The sequence below is a fragment of the Lithobates pipiens genome, unplaced genomic scaffold (assembly GCF_037356315.1).
Source record: "Lithobates pipiens isolate NorthernLeopardFrog02 unplaced genomic scaffold, aLitPip1_a1.2 Scaffold_8, whole genome shotgun sequence".
In the NCBI taxonomy this organism is placed as follows: Eukaryota; Metazoa; Chordata; class Amphibia; order Anura; family Ranidae; genus Lithobates; species Lithobates pipiens.
Window position 1 is genome coordinate 584,815,282 of NW_027507903.1, and position 15,301 is coordinate 584,830,582.

A 15,301-nucleotide genomic window follows, 5' to 3' on the forward strand; every position below is an offset into this window, starting at 1 on the left:
GACGGAGCTTGAGCTATTTTGCAAAGAAGAATGGGCAAAAATTTTACTCTCTAGATCAGGGGTCTCAAACCGGTGGCCCTCCAGATATTGCGGAACTACAAATCCCATCATGCCTCTGTGTCATGCTTGTAACTGTCAGCTTGCAATGCCCCATGGGACTTGTAGTTTCTTAACAGCTGGAGGGCTGCCAGTTTGAGAACCCTGCTCTAGATGTGCAAAGCTGGTAGAGACATACCCAAAAAAGATTTGCAGCTGTAATTGTAGTGAAAGGCGGTTCTACAAAGTATCGGCGAGAGGGGAGGGCTAAATACAACTGCACATCACACTTTTCACATATTTATTTATTTAAAAAAAAGTAAAACCATTTATCATTTTCCTTCCACTTCACAATTAAGTGCCACTTTGTGTTGGTCTATCACATAAAATACATTTACGTTTTTGGTTGTAACATAACAAAATGTGAAACATTTCAAAGGGTGTGAATACTTTTTCAAGGCACTGTGTGTATATATATATATATATATATATATATATATATATATATATATATATATATATATATATATATATATATATACTCCATCTTCAAAGCAGGAGAAGCCATGCAATGTAAAATTGCAGCATGGTTCAGTTTTAAATGCGCATGACAATGCGATGGTGTGAACTTGTTCCTATGGGTGAACAGATTAAAATGTTCAGTAGATTGCAAGTCTTTTTTTCTCAAGAAACTGATGTCAATAAGACACCAGTAGCATGATAACGGAAACTGTACTGATCCCCATGCTAATCCCACAAGCACAGTGAACGTCTTATCTGGCATTGCAGAGAATAGAAAGTAAATTCATGTCTCAGCATACAGAATAAGTGTGAGATCAGAGGCAGCCTGTGCAGTCAGTGATAGAGGGAGTAACACATTGAAACACTAGGAGAGACAGAGAAGGGTGCACTGAGATATGCCATACAGACTTTTACATACACTCAGGGAAGGAGCATAGGGACAGAGGGTGGCAAGGGCCTATCCTCAACCATGGGTACGTGGGTACCCACCTCTTCCATTACCCTTCATTGGTGTTCTTTACTACTGGTCATGAGCCTGATGCCTTGCAGAGCTGAGAAGCCTCAAATGACCTCTAAATTTATTCACAAAGGTAAGTACTTTTATTTTACCTTAGCTGCTGTCTACATCTGCTGCATCTCAATGGTCCCCATGAGGGACATGCACAAGGCAAAAATTATTTAAGAACAACTGTATTAACTTTCTTGCACTAGGACAGGGGTCTCCAAACTTTCTAAACAAAGGGACAGTTTACTGTCCTTAAGACTTTTGGGGGGCTGGACTATGGCCAATGGTAGTAGAAAAGCTTTCCGATGTCAGTGGAAAAATACAATACCCCATCTTGGAGTAGTTGGGAGGAATTGTGACCTATTGTTGGTGTCATTGGAAGGAATTGTTCTCTATTACTGGTGTCATTGGGTGGACTTTTACCCCATAATTGGTGTCATTGGTAGGCATTGTGCCCCTTCATTGCGGACAGTGAGGGGGAATTATGCCCCATTGTTGGTATCAGTATCAGATAGTGTTCCAAGGGCCAGATAAAAGCAAGAAAAGGGCCACAGTTTGAAGACCACTGCCCTAGGAGATATAATAATCTAATAGCTAATTCGGTCTGTCCATATCCACCAGGACCACAATATCGGTTTTGGGTGGGCTAGACTTTTAAAGGAGAACTCCGCTATCTAAAGAGCTGGGGTTGTTGAGTGTTATTATGGTAACTATTCTTACTGCTTTGCTTTTGATCTACAGATATTTATGATTAAATCATAAATGACTGCACAAATGCAATGGCATGGGGGTGAAATGGCCACTCTGCATGCTCTACGTTTAGGATTTTGCAATCCTTAGATACTTACTGGAGTGGTCTCCCCCAGGGTCCCACTGCTTCAACCAAGGGAGCACTTTGTGTGAGGCAGGGCATACATATAGCCAGTGCAGCCTGGTCCCAAATGACAATGGTGGAATATAATATGTACAAAGGAAGATACATAGACAGACAGGTAGGCAGGCTAGAGTACTGGCATACCTCCACTACTGACCAGCTGGACCTCTCTTTAGATACCAGACATATGTTTTGGATTGAGTGTAGAAGGGTGAAATCCTCAATTAGATATATTTACCCTCTCCCCCTGTCCTGGTGACCACTGTTACCCGGACAGAAAGTGATAGCAAATATAGTTGTAGTTGTCACTGGAATAGGAATTGAGGGGAAGTCTTCCACCTGTTTTGGTACACAACTGTATGAAAGGGAATGTATCCTCACTTTGAAGAGATTTTCATTGACTTCTTGTTGAGTCTCCAGTTTTGGAAGAAAAGAAACTGTCTCTTTCAGGACATAAACAGGTAAAAAAAAGACAGACACGTTGGATAGTAATGCTATGGTGTGGCATTGACAGAGGCCTGCTCAATGCCACATTGGTACCTGATAGGTGCAATGATTGTATGTGTTCTGATGGAGACTAACTTTGGCCAGATGGCACAATGGCAGGAAGGTATGCACATATATAGTGCAGCAACAGGAAATTAAAAAAAACAGGTGGCCAGGAAGGCTTCTCCCTATGAACTATACAAGCAAAAAAACAAAACAGCGCCAACCTAAGTGCAGTATTAAAGTCCACAAGTATTTATTTAAAATGTAGTACACTCACTCTGTATAGGAGTAAATCAGGCACATCATGTATGTAAGAGAAAAGTTCCAGGGTTCATCACAGGACTCCCAGGGGAAGGTGATCCTCTTGTGCTGCAGAGTCTCATCCGGTGGCGCCGGTGGTTCCCAGCATTTCTGGCTCGATTTCGCACAGCGTCACGGAGGTCAGCTGGTGAGGTTTTTGGGGTCGCGCTGTGATGATGTCAGTGTGCACGCGTTCGGAGTATGCGTGCTCCTTCATCAGGCAACTGTATATTACATTATAATGTATGTATAGTACATTATAATGTATGTATAGTACATTATAATGCACTAACCTGTCCAGGCGATTTTGGCACCCAAAGCCAATCTGTTGCTCATGTCTCGGGTGCTGCCAGCACCATCTTCGGTAAGGGAACCAGGAAGTGAAGCCTTTTGGCTTCACAGCCTTTTGGCTTCACAGCCTGATTCCCTACTGCACATCCGTGAGTCACGCTGCGCAATCCGGATGGTCCCTGCTGTATCTGTGATCCGTGTGTTTCCCGGCAGACAGCGGGGGGGGAGAGGCTATGCCCGAAAGTGGGTGCAAATGGCTGTAATATACAGGTATCTGCACCCCCCTCCCCCCTGAAAGGTGCCAAATGTGACACCGGAGGGGGGGGTGGGTTCCAAAAAGTGGAAGTTCCATTTTTGTGTGAGCCTCCGCTTTAACTGTGCAATCTGATGGGTTAAACCAGAGGTCTCCAAACTTTCTAATTAAAGGGCCAATATACTGTCTTTCAAACTGTGGAGGGACTGACTGAGGTCAGTGGGAGTAGAAAATGTCATGGTGTCAGTGGTAGGAATAGTGCCCCATGGTTGGGGTCATTTGGTTGATATTTGCCCTTTCATCAGTGTCAGTAGGAGGGCATATACCCAATTGTTAGTGTCAGTTGGATGAATAGTGCCCCATCATTGGTGTCAATAGGAAGGATTGTGCCCCATCGTTGGTGGTCATTGGGGGCAATTGTGCCCCATCGTTGGTGTCATTGGCAGGAATTGTGCCCCCCTGTTGGTGTCATTGGGAGGCATTGTGTCCCTTTATTAGTAACAGTAGGAGGACACATGCCCAATTGTTGGTGTCATTGGGAGGACACAAGCCCAATTGTTGGTGTCAGTGGGAGGACACAAGCCCAATTGTTGGTGTCAGTGGGAGGACACAAGCCCAATTGTTGGTGTCAGTGGATAGAAATGGTGTCTCAAGGGCTGGATAAAAGCAAACAAAGGGCCACAGTTTGCAAACCAGTGGCTTAAACGAACATGGCATTGTAAAACGTTGTATTTTACTTCTAGTGACTTTCTCTCAGTTATCAGAGACATATTGTACCTCAGTTAGTGGATCTTGATGACCTTTCTTTGTCCTTCCTCCATTATTAAAGCGGAGTTCCACTCTATTTTACAACTTGTTCTTAAACGAATGATGATCACCCCGCAACCCCTCGTTTTTGGGTATTGATTTATTTTTTATTTTTACTTACCTTATGTAATGTACTGAGTGTACTTCCATCCTACCTCGGCCACGGCCCACAGCGTCATTTCCTCCTTCACCCCTCTGCCTTCTGGGATCTGTATGTGTCCCAGAAGACGATGGGCCATTCAGAAAGTCCCGCACATGCACAATAGGAAACCGGCTGTGAAGTCTGCAAGCTCCACCGCCGGTTTCCCTTAGTTACAATGGCGGTGCCTGCCCCCGAGCCAATGGACGGATCGGCTTCAAGAGGCTGACACCACAGGCTCCCTGGACAGGTAAGTGTCCTTATTAAAGTGGAGGGCCACCCTAAAAAAAAAGATCATTAATATTCTTTAAAAAAATGTAAAATAAAATTGAAAAATATTTTTTTTTTTTACCTTTTCAGAAATCCCCTGTTGCTAGGCAGTCTTTTTAATTTTCCTTCTTCCTGCTCCTCGGTGATCTTTGTCTTCTCTCCTCGTCGCGTTGTCTTCTTGGTAATGGGGCGCGCTGTGTTAAGGAACACACAGTTCCCAGTCCCATTCACAAAGCGCTGCGCGACTCGCGCATGCGCAGTAGGAAACGGGCAGTGAAGCCGCAAGGCTCCACTGCCTGTTTCCCTTTGGGAGGATGGTGGCGCTGGGACCCGAGAGCCGAGGGACATGTCAGCCTCGGCGGCCGACATCGCAGGCGCCCTGGAAAGGTAAGTCTCCTTATTAAAAGTCAGCAGCTACTTTTTTTTTTAGCTGCTGACTTTTAAAAAAAAATTATTTCAGCTGAAACACCACTTTAATAGAACGATTTTTGCGACTGGAACACGGCTTTAAGTGTGGAGGCCTCTCAGCATGTTCTCATGTATGGCCAATTGCCGCCCACCAAATAGCAAAACGATGTTGGCAAAAAGGTTGTGTTATCCTGACCGGATGTCATATGACGTGGTCAGGATAACAAGCAGCTGCGTGCCCCTGGGCGCACACATCACGGAGATCGTTGACAGAGACTCTTTACCACGTGATCAGCCGTGTCCAATCACAGCTAATCACGATGTAAACAGGAAAAGCCGTTGATCGGCTTTTGATGGCAAAATGTTTTTACTTCTTTGTAAACGGAGTGATTGGCTGTTATCCTAAAGAAGCAGGAGGGGATGTCCCCCTTCCCGCCACCTTCAGCCGCTCTTCCCGCGCCCCCTGTCCCACTAGGAGACCCGATCCACAATCCAGCGTATCCCGCGGATAGGCTGAGGCTGGAATGAAGCCGGAAACAGCTTCGATCTAGTCTCCTATGTAAAAACATGGAAGTCACGGCACAATGTCATTTCCAGTTTACTCGGCTGCCAATAGAGCCGATTTTAAAAAATGACAGTATTCAGAATCGCAGTTATTGGCGATCTGAATATTTTTATGTGTATAGGAGGGACCCCTCGATCCCGCAATAAGGCTGGATTCACACCTATGCATTTTTTGTGCTTTTTGCAATTTGAAGATTTGCACTACAGAACGTGTTCCATAGGAAACCATTTTAAATGGACTGTAGTACAAATCTGCAAAATGCAAAAAGCACTAAGAATGCATAGGTGTGAATCCAGCCTGTCACCACCTATTACTGTCACAAGGGATGTTTACATTCCTTGTGAAAGCAATAAAAGTGATCAGAATTGTATTTTTAAGGCTGGATTCCCACCTATGCAGTTTTAGTGCTTTGTGCATTTTGCAGGTTTGCACTACAGTCTATTTACCATGGTTTCCTATGGAACACTTTCTGTAGTGCAAACCTGCAAAATGCAAAAAGCACTAAAAATGCCTAGGTGTGAATCCAGCCTTAGGCTCCATTCACACGTGTGTGATTTGTCATGCGACTTTGGACAACAAAAGTCGCATTACCAGTTGCACCTCTTTCTTTTCAATGGAACCTGTTCAAATCGGTGCTACCTAAAGATGCAGCGACTTTGAAAAAGTGCCTGCACCACTTTGGCGTGACTTTTCATGCGACTTATATCCACTGAGTGTAAAGTTGCATGAAAGCCGCGCTAAAAGTCGACTTTGGAGACGCCCTGATGTGAATGGAACCTTAATGATTAAAAAATGGAGAGACTGACCAGAGTGTAAGGGTACAATTTTTTTTCAGGCCTGGAAAACAATTCAGTTAAATGAAAAACAAAAACATTTGGAAGGAAGGCAGAAAAACATATTTTTAAGGTGACGATGAGCGTGTCCTGGGAAGGCAGTTTCTTATCAGGCACACCAGACACTCGGCAAGGGGAGGGCTGTGAGGGCCATGCCTACTGTTTATGTACAGAGTGTTCTGGTGACACATGTACATATATGGTATGGACTTCCTCCTCTTACAATCCTCTAGTACTATATTACATAACACAGGATAAAATAAACTGATTATGGAGCTACAAAGTACAAAATATCTTTTTGTTCAGAAAAAAGTATAATATACTGTACAGTATGTCTCCTAATACATCTGATGACAGCTGTGCAATCCAACCAGTTTTGGTGCAATTAGGCATCAATCTTGGGTTCAGACAGCCCTGGTCAGGGGATCTCATGGGAAAGAGTGACTGTTTATGTTGTAATTATCGCAATCGTTTTCCCAAAAGATGTGGTTGTCACCCTCCTGTTAGCATAAACATGTACAGTGCCTTAAAAAAGTATTCATACCCCTTCAAATTGTCCCCATTTTGTCATGTTACAGCCAAAAACGTAAATGTATTTTATTGGGATTTTATGTGATAGAAAAAAGAAAGAAAAGAAATCTGCGCTACAGTGAAAAAACAAAGAGTTGTGTAATGCGGCAATTCGAAATATATACCAAAAAATACTATATATATATAAGTTAGAAAAAAGAGAAAAAGGAACTGCGCAATCCCTAATGTTTGATATTAAGGTGTAAAATATCCCAACAGTGAAGGACAGGGGTGCTCAATGTTGCATGAAATGTTGCATGAAATTTAACATGAACCCCAACATTAAAGCTAAATACATTAACAGCATATACTAATACAGTGCAATAAAAATATATGTGTAATAACACCAGTTAGTGTAAACAACCCTATTATCATAGATACTATAATCTCAATAGTTCTGGTACTCCAAGGAAAAACATACAAAAAAAGCTAAAAAGGTTACATAAACGGTTGATATGGCAACATTATAAAGTCCTGGTGAATGGATTCGAAACCACCATGTGTCCACGGTGACTTGTCCAAATTCCAGACCAAGTGTAGACGTGAAACAAAAATAAAGTGCACCACCACCGTGTAGATAACAGTAGCTCCTTACCAGATGCCCCAGTAAGGAGTGCGTATCTTAAAGATCGGGTCGGAGTATACGTCAAACTCGGATCATCAAAGGACCGAAAACCTCGGGAGCCGGACTCAAATGTATTCCAACCAAGAGGAAAAAATGGTCCACCGTAAGAAGGAAAAAACACTCCAAATAGTGTAAAACCATTTATTATAAAATAAACATAAAAAGAAGTACACTTACAAGGGTAAATGAACACAGGGCATATCATCAATGGAAAAGCGTCGGCCGATCGCGAACTCCAAACGATATCCTATTCTGTTACAGTTTCTGATGAGGCAAAAAGCGTGTCACGCCACCCAACGCGTTTCGTGAAAAGATCACGTCGTCCTGGGGTCCACCGTTTATGTAACCTTTTTAGCTTTTTTTGTATGTTTTTCCTTGGAGTACCAGAACTATTGAGATTATAGTATCTATGATAATAGGGTTGTTTACACTAACTGGTGTTATTACACATATATTTTTATTGCACTGTATTAGTATATGCTGTTAATGTATTTAGCTTTAATGTTGGGGTTCATGTTAAATTTCATGCAACATTTCATGCAACATTGAGCACCCCTGTCCTTCACTGTTGGGATATTTTACACCTTAATATCAAACATTAGGGATTGCGCAGTTCCTTTTTCTCTTTTTTCTATTTTATGTGATAGACCAACACAAAGTGGCACATAATTGTGAAGTGGAAGGAAAATTATAAATGGTTTTCAAATTTTTTTACAAAAAAATATTTGAAAAGTGTAGCGTGCATTTGTATTCAGCCCCCTTTACTCTGATACCATTAATTGAAATCTAGTGGAACCAATTAGAAGTCACCTAATTAGTAAACAGAGTCCACCTGTGTGTAATTTAATCTCAGTATAAATATAGCTGTTCTGTGAAGCCCTCAGAGATTTGTTTGAGAACCTCAGTGAACAAGCAGCATCATGAAGGCCAAATAACACACCAGACAGGTCAGGGATAAAGTTGTGGAGAAGTTTAAAGCAGGGTTAGCATAGTTGCCAACATTGTTATAAAATGTATAGTATAGGGACACTTTTTTGGCTGTAGACGGAGTCTTATTATAATTAGGGGGCTGTGTATGTGTTTGTAGGCGTGACATAGCAAACAAAGAAAAAGAGTCTGAGATGAATGAGAGATGGAGAAAGAAAGGAGAAAAGAGGGAGGGAGGGAGAGAGAAAGAAGGGAAGAAGGAGGGAAGGAGAGGGATGGAAGGAAAGACGGGTGGAAGGACAGCAGGCCCAGATTCTACACCACAATAGAAATATGTATTCCACAGTTTAACAAATCAGCAGATAAAGATACTCCAAACACCTGGTGTTAGCGCTTCAATCATCCCAGCACCATGGTTGTTGTGGTGTCAGGATGATTGAAGGGTATTATTACTATTATTACATTGTAATATAGAATGAAATCATTCAACTCACCATAATCCGGAATCAGTGGGACCCCCGAGCGTGTCACCTGCCAAGTCGCCTGCCACCAGATGCCATCAGGTGCCCCCAGCAGAATCCGTCCTTGCATCAGGTGCTCCCAGCAGAGTCTGTCCTTGCATCAGGTGCCCCCAGCAGAGTTTGTCCTTACATCAGGTGCCCCCAGCAGAGTCTGTCCTTACATCTGGTGCCCCCAGAAGCAGAGGCCTCCTTACAGATCTGTGTCCCTGGCAGCGCAGCCCCTCCTTACATCTGGTGTCCCCAGCAGCGGTGTCCTCCTTTACATCTGGTGTCCCCAGCAGCAGAACCCTCCTTTACATTTGTTGTCCCTGGCAGCGAAGCCCTCCTTTACATCTGGTGTCCTCAGCAGGGGAACCCTCCTTTACATCTGGTGTCCCCAGCAGTGGAGCCCTCCTTTACATCTGGTTCCCCAGCAGCAGAGCCCTCCTTCACACAGCGGAGCCATCATTTAAATTTGGTGTCCCTGGCAGTGAAGCACTCCTTTAAATCTGGTGTCACTGGCAGCAGAGCCCTCCTTTACATCTGGTGTGCCCGGCAGCGGAGCCCTCCTTTACATCTGGTTCCCCAGCAGTGGAGCCCCTCCTTACATTGATGTGTCCCTAGCAGCAAAGCCCCTCCTTACATTGATGTGTCCCTGCCAGCAAATTCCCTCCTTACATCTATGTGTCCCCCAGCAGCGGAGCCCCACCTTACATCAATGTCCCCCAGCAGCGGAGCCCCTCCATCTGTGTGTCCCCCATCAGCGGAGTCTCTCCTTACATCAATGTCCCCCAACAGCAGAGCCCCTCCTTACATTGGTCTGTCCCCCAGCAGCGGAGTCCCTCCTTACATCAGTGTCTCCCAGCAGCGGAGCCCCTATTTACATCTGTGTTTCCCCTAGCAGTGGAGTCCCTCCTTACATCAGTGTCCCCCAACAGCGGAGTCCCTCCTTATATCAGTGTCCCCCAGCAGCAGAGTCCCTCCTTACATCAATGTCCCCCATCAGCAGGGCCCCTCCTTATATCTGTGTGTCCACCAGCAGCGGAGCCCCTCCTTACATCTGTGTGTCCCTGCCACTGGAGTCCCTCCTTACATCTGTGTGTCCCCCAGCAACGGAGCCCCTCCTTACATCAATGTCCCCCAGCAACGGTGCTCCTCCATCTGTGTGTCCCCCAGCAGCAGAGTTCGTCCTTACATCAGGTGCCCCCAGCAGAGTCCGTCCTTACATAAGGTGCCCCCAACAGAGTCTGTCCTTACATGTCCTTACATACAGATGCCCCCAGAAGCAGAGGCCTACTTACAGATCTGTGTGCCTGGCAGCGGAGCCCCTCCTTTACATCTGGTGTCCCCAGCAGAGCCCTTATTTACATTCGGTGTCACTGGCAGCGGAGTCCTCCTTTACATCTGGTGTCCCCAGCAGCCGAACCCTCATTTACATCTGGTGTCCCCAGCAGTGGAGCCCTCCTTTACATCTGGTTCCCCAGCAGCGGAGCCCTCCTTTACAACTGGTGTCCCCGGCAGCGGAGCCATCCTTTAAATTTGGTGTCCCCAGCAGTGGAGCACTCCTTTACATCTGATGTCCCTGGCAGCTGAGCCCTCCTTACATTGTTGTTGGTGCCAGACGGGCTGGTCTGGGTATTTCAAAAACTGCTGATCTGCTGGGATTTTCCCACACAGCCATCTCTCGGGTTTACAGAGAATGAACCGAAAAAGAAAATATCCAGTGAGTGGGAGTTGTGTGGAGGAAAATGCCTTGTTGATGTCAGAGGTCAGAAGAGAATGGGCAGACTAGTTCCAGATGATAGAAAGGCAACAGTAACTCAAATAACCACTCATTACCATCTCTGAACGCACAACACATTGAATCTTGAAGAAGATGGGCTACAGCAGCAGAAGACCACACCAGGTACCACTCCTGTCAGCTAAGAACAGGAAACTGAGGCTAAGATTCTCACAGGCTCACCAAAATTGGACAATAGAAGATTGGAAAATGGTGCCTGGTCTGAGGAGTTTCGATTTCAGCTGCAATATTCAGATGGTTGGGTCAGATATTGGCATAAACAACATGAAAGCATGGATCCATCCTGCCTTGTATCAATGGTTTAGGCTGGTGGTATAATGTTGTGGGGGAGATTTTCTTGGCACACTTTGGGCCCCTTAGTACCGATTGAGCATTGTTTAAATGCCACGGCCTACCTGAGTATTGTTGCTGACCACGTCCATCCCTTTATGACTACAGTGTACCCATCTTCTGATGGCTCCTTCCAGCAGGATAATGCACCATGTCACCAAGCTCCAATCATCTTACCACTGGTTTCTTATAAATGACAATGATATCACTGTACTCCAATGACCTCCACAGTCACCAGATCTCATCCAATAGAGCACCTTTGGGATGTGGTGGAATGGAAGATTCGCATTCATGGATGTGCACCCAACAAATCTGCAGCAATTGCGTGATGCTATCATGTCACTATGGACCAAAATCGGAGGAATGTTTCCAACACCTTGTTGAATCCATGCCACAAAGAAGGCAGTTCTGAAGGCGAAAGGGGGTTCAACCCGGTTCTAGCAAGGTGTACCTAATAAAGTGACCAGTGAGTGTATATTGTAATGGTATTGTTACAATGTATTTTAGATGTTTATTTTTTTAAAGTAAAAGTTGTTCCTGTTTTTCCTCCCATTAACCATTATTTGTTCTTTTGAACTCTTTCTTCTCTTAGGAGTGTGTAGGCCACCGAAGGGCATCAGTTAGTTACCATTGGTTGCATATATAATCTCCCAAACCCAAATCAACCAAATCAAGAGTATATAAACATAAAAAATATGTAAGCATATAATTGGGCAGATTTGCTCTTCTTCTCTAATTTTTGGAATCAATACCAAGGTTAACCCACGTGCCATTTTTTGGCTAAAAGTTACCATTTATGGGCTTAAAACCATTTTGGAGACTTCTTTCCCGAACGATCCATGCTATGGTTCCACGCTGAGATGCAGACCATGATCTAAGCAGGACCTTGATGTGTACTCTGTTCTATTACAGCTGGTCATTTCGTAAGTACCACCAATTAAAAATGCTTGTCTTATTTGCATTTCCCCATACTTTCCTCCCGATTATACGCTTATTCTCTTGATTTGGTTGACCCCCATTATCTCTCTGCCATTGTACTATTAGATCAGTGATTCTCAACCAGGGTTCCTCCAGAGGTTGCTAGGGGTTCCTTCAGCATTGGGCAATTTCTGCCTCTCAGATAAGTTCCCACTAACACCATTGATCTTTTTAGCTATCTGTAAGGATATAATTCTTCCCAATGACCACAAGTGTAAGAACCATTCTTCCCACTGACCATCACACTAATGTATCATGAGTTGTAGATTTCTAATTTTTAGCAGGGGTTCCCTGAGACTGGAGAACTATTTCAAGGGTGTCTCTGTGTTGAAAAGGTTGAGAAAGGCTGTATTAGATAATACAGCATGATTCAAACCAGGCCCTGAAGAAGGAATTTAACCATTCAAAAATATTCCCGAAACAAGTTGGGATTTCTGTTGGGATTTCTGAACTTGTGTATACTGATCGGCCTCCTACTATGAGACCCATTTCATAACTCAGATCTTTGCTGTAGATTGTATTATGACCACTGGTTTCTTGATTTTAACGTTTCTCTATGTAATTATACGTCTTGTAAATCAATACATTTTGTATTACCTTTTTTATATACGCTTTCTACTCTTTCATCTGGTTCTAACCCTCGTCCATAAAATCCCTGGGGCATTCCCTTTTGCTTTTTTCTGTTTTTTGGTTATACGGCATGACTATGCATGGCTCCGCCCACACCTTCGTGTCATTCATTCACTGGGATTGCTCCCAAGAAATGACTACATGTCCCATCTGCCACATCAGTAGAGGGACTGTACAAAGCTGCGATCCCACCTCACTCACCCCCTTGTAGTCCAGCCACACTTTCTCCAGCCTCATGTACCTCCATATCAACCTGAGGCTGGGTATAACCAATGACTTTCTAGCACTGAAGCCTGCATGCAGAATTCATGCGTCATTAGTGCAATGCTCTGCAGGCTTCAATGCAAAAAAAAAAAAAAAGTCGTCAATGCACATTGATCATAATATTACTGGTACTGCATTTACCACTTTTTGGGAAAAGGTGGATTTAAAAGCCAGTGAACGAAAAAAAAAAAAAAAGGAATTAATATCCAGAATACCATATTTTTGTAACAGCAGATATTTTATTGTATCTGTTAAATTAAAAAAATTTTTACCTAAAACAGAGGAATCGGCGGCCATCAAATCGCCGGGTTTTCATTGCGAGTCATTGCTTTCTACACTCAGATTTATTTTATTTTTTTACTTCCAGTGTACAGTGCCATCGACAACAAGGATGTCATCCCTTTCTGTTTCACAAGGGGCTTACAGAATGTTTTTTGTTTCTGGAAAAGCAACACACCCGACGCCTCCAGATTCACCTTGAATATCACACTTGACACTGAGTGAGTATATTTGTCCCTCTCAAAGTCTGATCTGCTCTGCTACCACCCAGTAGGAGGTATGTGAGCTGTGCACTATTGTCTAACTGATGCCAGTGTATTTGGCACTACTGTTTGTAGCCAGGGATTAAACTTGGATGGGAAATTGGGAACTTGCTCTCTCATGTGCCTTTCCTTCCAGAATCTCTTCACTCCTCCTGGATGCACCCAAGCCCCCACCCAGGGTCAACCCCCCCCCCCCCCCGAAGTGGAGATTTCGCTATACGCTATATACGTAATCAATCTCACCTGGGCTACTACGCGCTCTCTCAGTCTAATAGTATAATGCATCTTTAACAGCTTGCAGACCAGCCGCCACAGTTTTACTGCGGGAGGTTGGCTCCTCTGCGCAAAATCACGTTATATTACGCGATCTCACGATGCTTGCATAGCAGGCGCGTGTCTGCCCACTGCCCAAGCTCCGTGAGTCCGACCGCAGGTCCCACGGACTCGATGTCTGTGGGGATACCTGCGATCGTCTCACGGAGAGGAAGAGCAGGGAAATGCTAAAGTAAACAAGCATTTCCCCGTTCTGCCTAGTGACAGTACACTGATCACAGCTCTCTGTAATCGGGAGCGGTGATCAGTGACGTGTTACAGCTAGCCCCCCCCCCCCTAGTTAGAATCACTCCCTAGGACACACTTAAAGTGGATGTAAACACACTCTCATCCTTTCTAAACTGCTGCATTATTGGTTATCTAGAAGGATATACATGCCTCCTGCATGTATACTTATCTGTCAAATGTCTCCCCTATGTCTGCTATGAGACCCGAAAAACTGCAGATTTTGTGGGTGGGTCTGTTTTCCAGGGCTCAGTGGGTGGAGTCGTGATGTCCGTAGACTCCCCGCCCACCTCTACACTCTCCTTATCAGCATGCATTTTCTCCTGTGTATTTCTTACACTGAACTTCTGCTATGATCACTAACATCCAGTCAAAACCCAGAAAAGTCCCCACATGACTTCAGCATGCCAAATCATGCTGAGGTGTGGAACAGCCAATCCTTGCAGAGCAGCAGAAGAAATGAGTGGGAGGGAATTAAAAATAATGCATGTCTCTTAGGCTAGTGCACGAGATATGTAAATCACCTGTCACTCACAGCAAGGGGGAGGATTTGACAAAGTTTTTCTCTGTTTGTCAAGATTTATCTTATTGAACAATAAAAGAGGATTGCTCAGAGCTGGATTAACTAGTTGTGGCAAGACTGGGCTAAAATGATAGGAAATATTATACTCTACACATTATACATCCAAAAAAATTTTTTATTTCAGGTTTACTTCCACTTTCACTCCTGCAGCGGCCCCTCCTGGTTAACCCCTGAACTGCCAGTGACATTTTTACATTAATCAATGCAATTTTATAGCTTTGATCACTGTATTAATGCCAATGGTCCCAAAAATGTGTCAAAAGTGTCCGATGTGTCCACCATAATGTCGCAGTCACAATAAAAATCGCAGATCGCCACCATTACTAGTGCAAAAAAAAATAATAATAAAAATGCCATAAAACTATCCCCTATTTTGTAGATGCTATAACTTTTGCACAAACCAATAAATAAGCACTTATTGCGATCTTTTTTACCGAAAATATGTATAAGAATATGTATCGGCCTAAACTGAGGGAAAAAAATGTTTTTTAATGTTTTTTGGGGATATTTATTATAGCAAAAAGTAAAAAAATAATGCTTTTTTTTCAAAATATTCTCTCTTTTTTTGTTTATAGCACAAAAAATTAAAACTGCAGAGGTGATCAAATACCACCAAAAGAAAGCTCTGTTTGTGGGGGAAAAAATACGTCAATTTTGTTTGGGAGCCACGTTGCACGACTGCGCAATTGTCAGTTAAAGCG

The 15,301-nt window shown here is 43.8% G+C and overlaps 1 protein-coding gene across 1 annotated transcript in view; it reads left to right on the top strand.

Moving 5' to 3' along the window:
• Window positions 1–866: 866 nt before the first annotated feature.
• Window positions 867–15,301, top strand: part of EPOR (erythropoietin receptor) — a 42,388-nt gene continuing 27,953 nt past the window's right edge. The window contains exons 1-2 of the mRNA XM_077470375.1: window positions 867–1,148; window positions 13,285–13,417. Of these exons, the coding sequence (XP_077326501.1) occupies window positions 1,028–1,148; window positions 13,285–13,417 (254 nt within the window). The 5' untranslated portion in view covers window positions 867–1,027. The remainder of the gene's footprint in view (window positions 1,149–13,284; window positions 13,418–15,301) is intronic.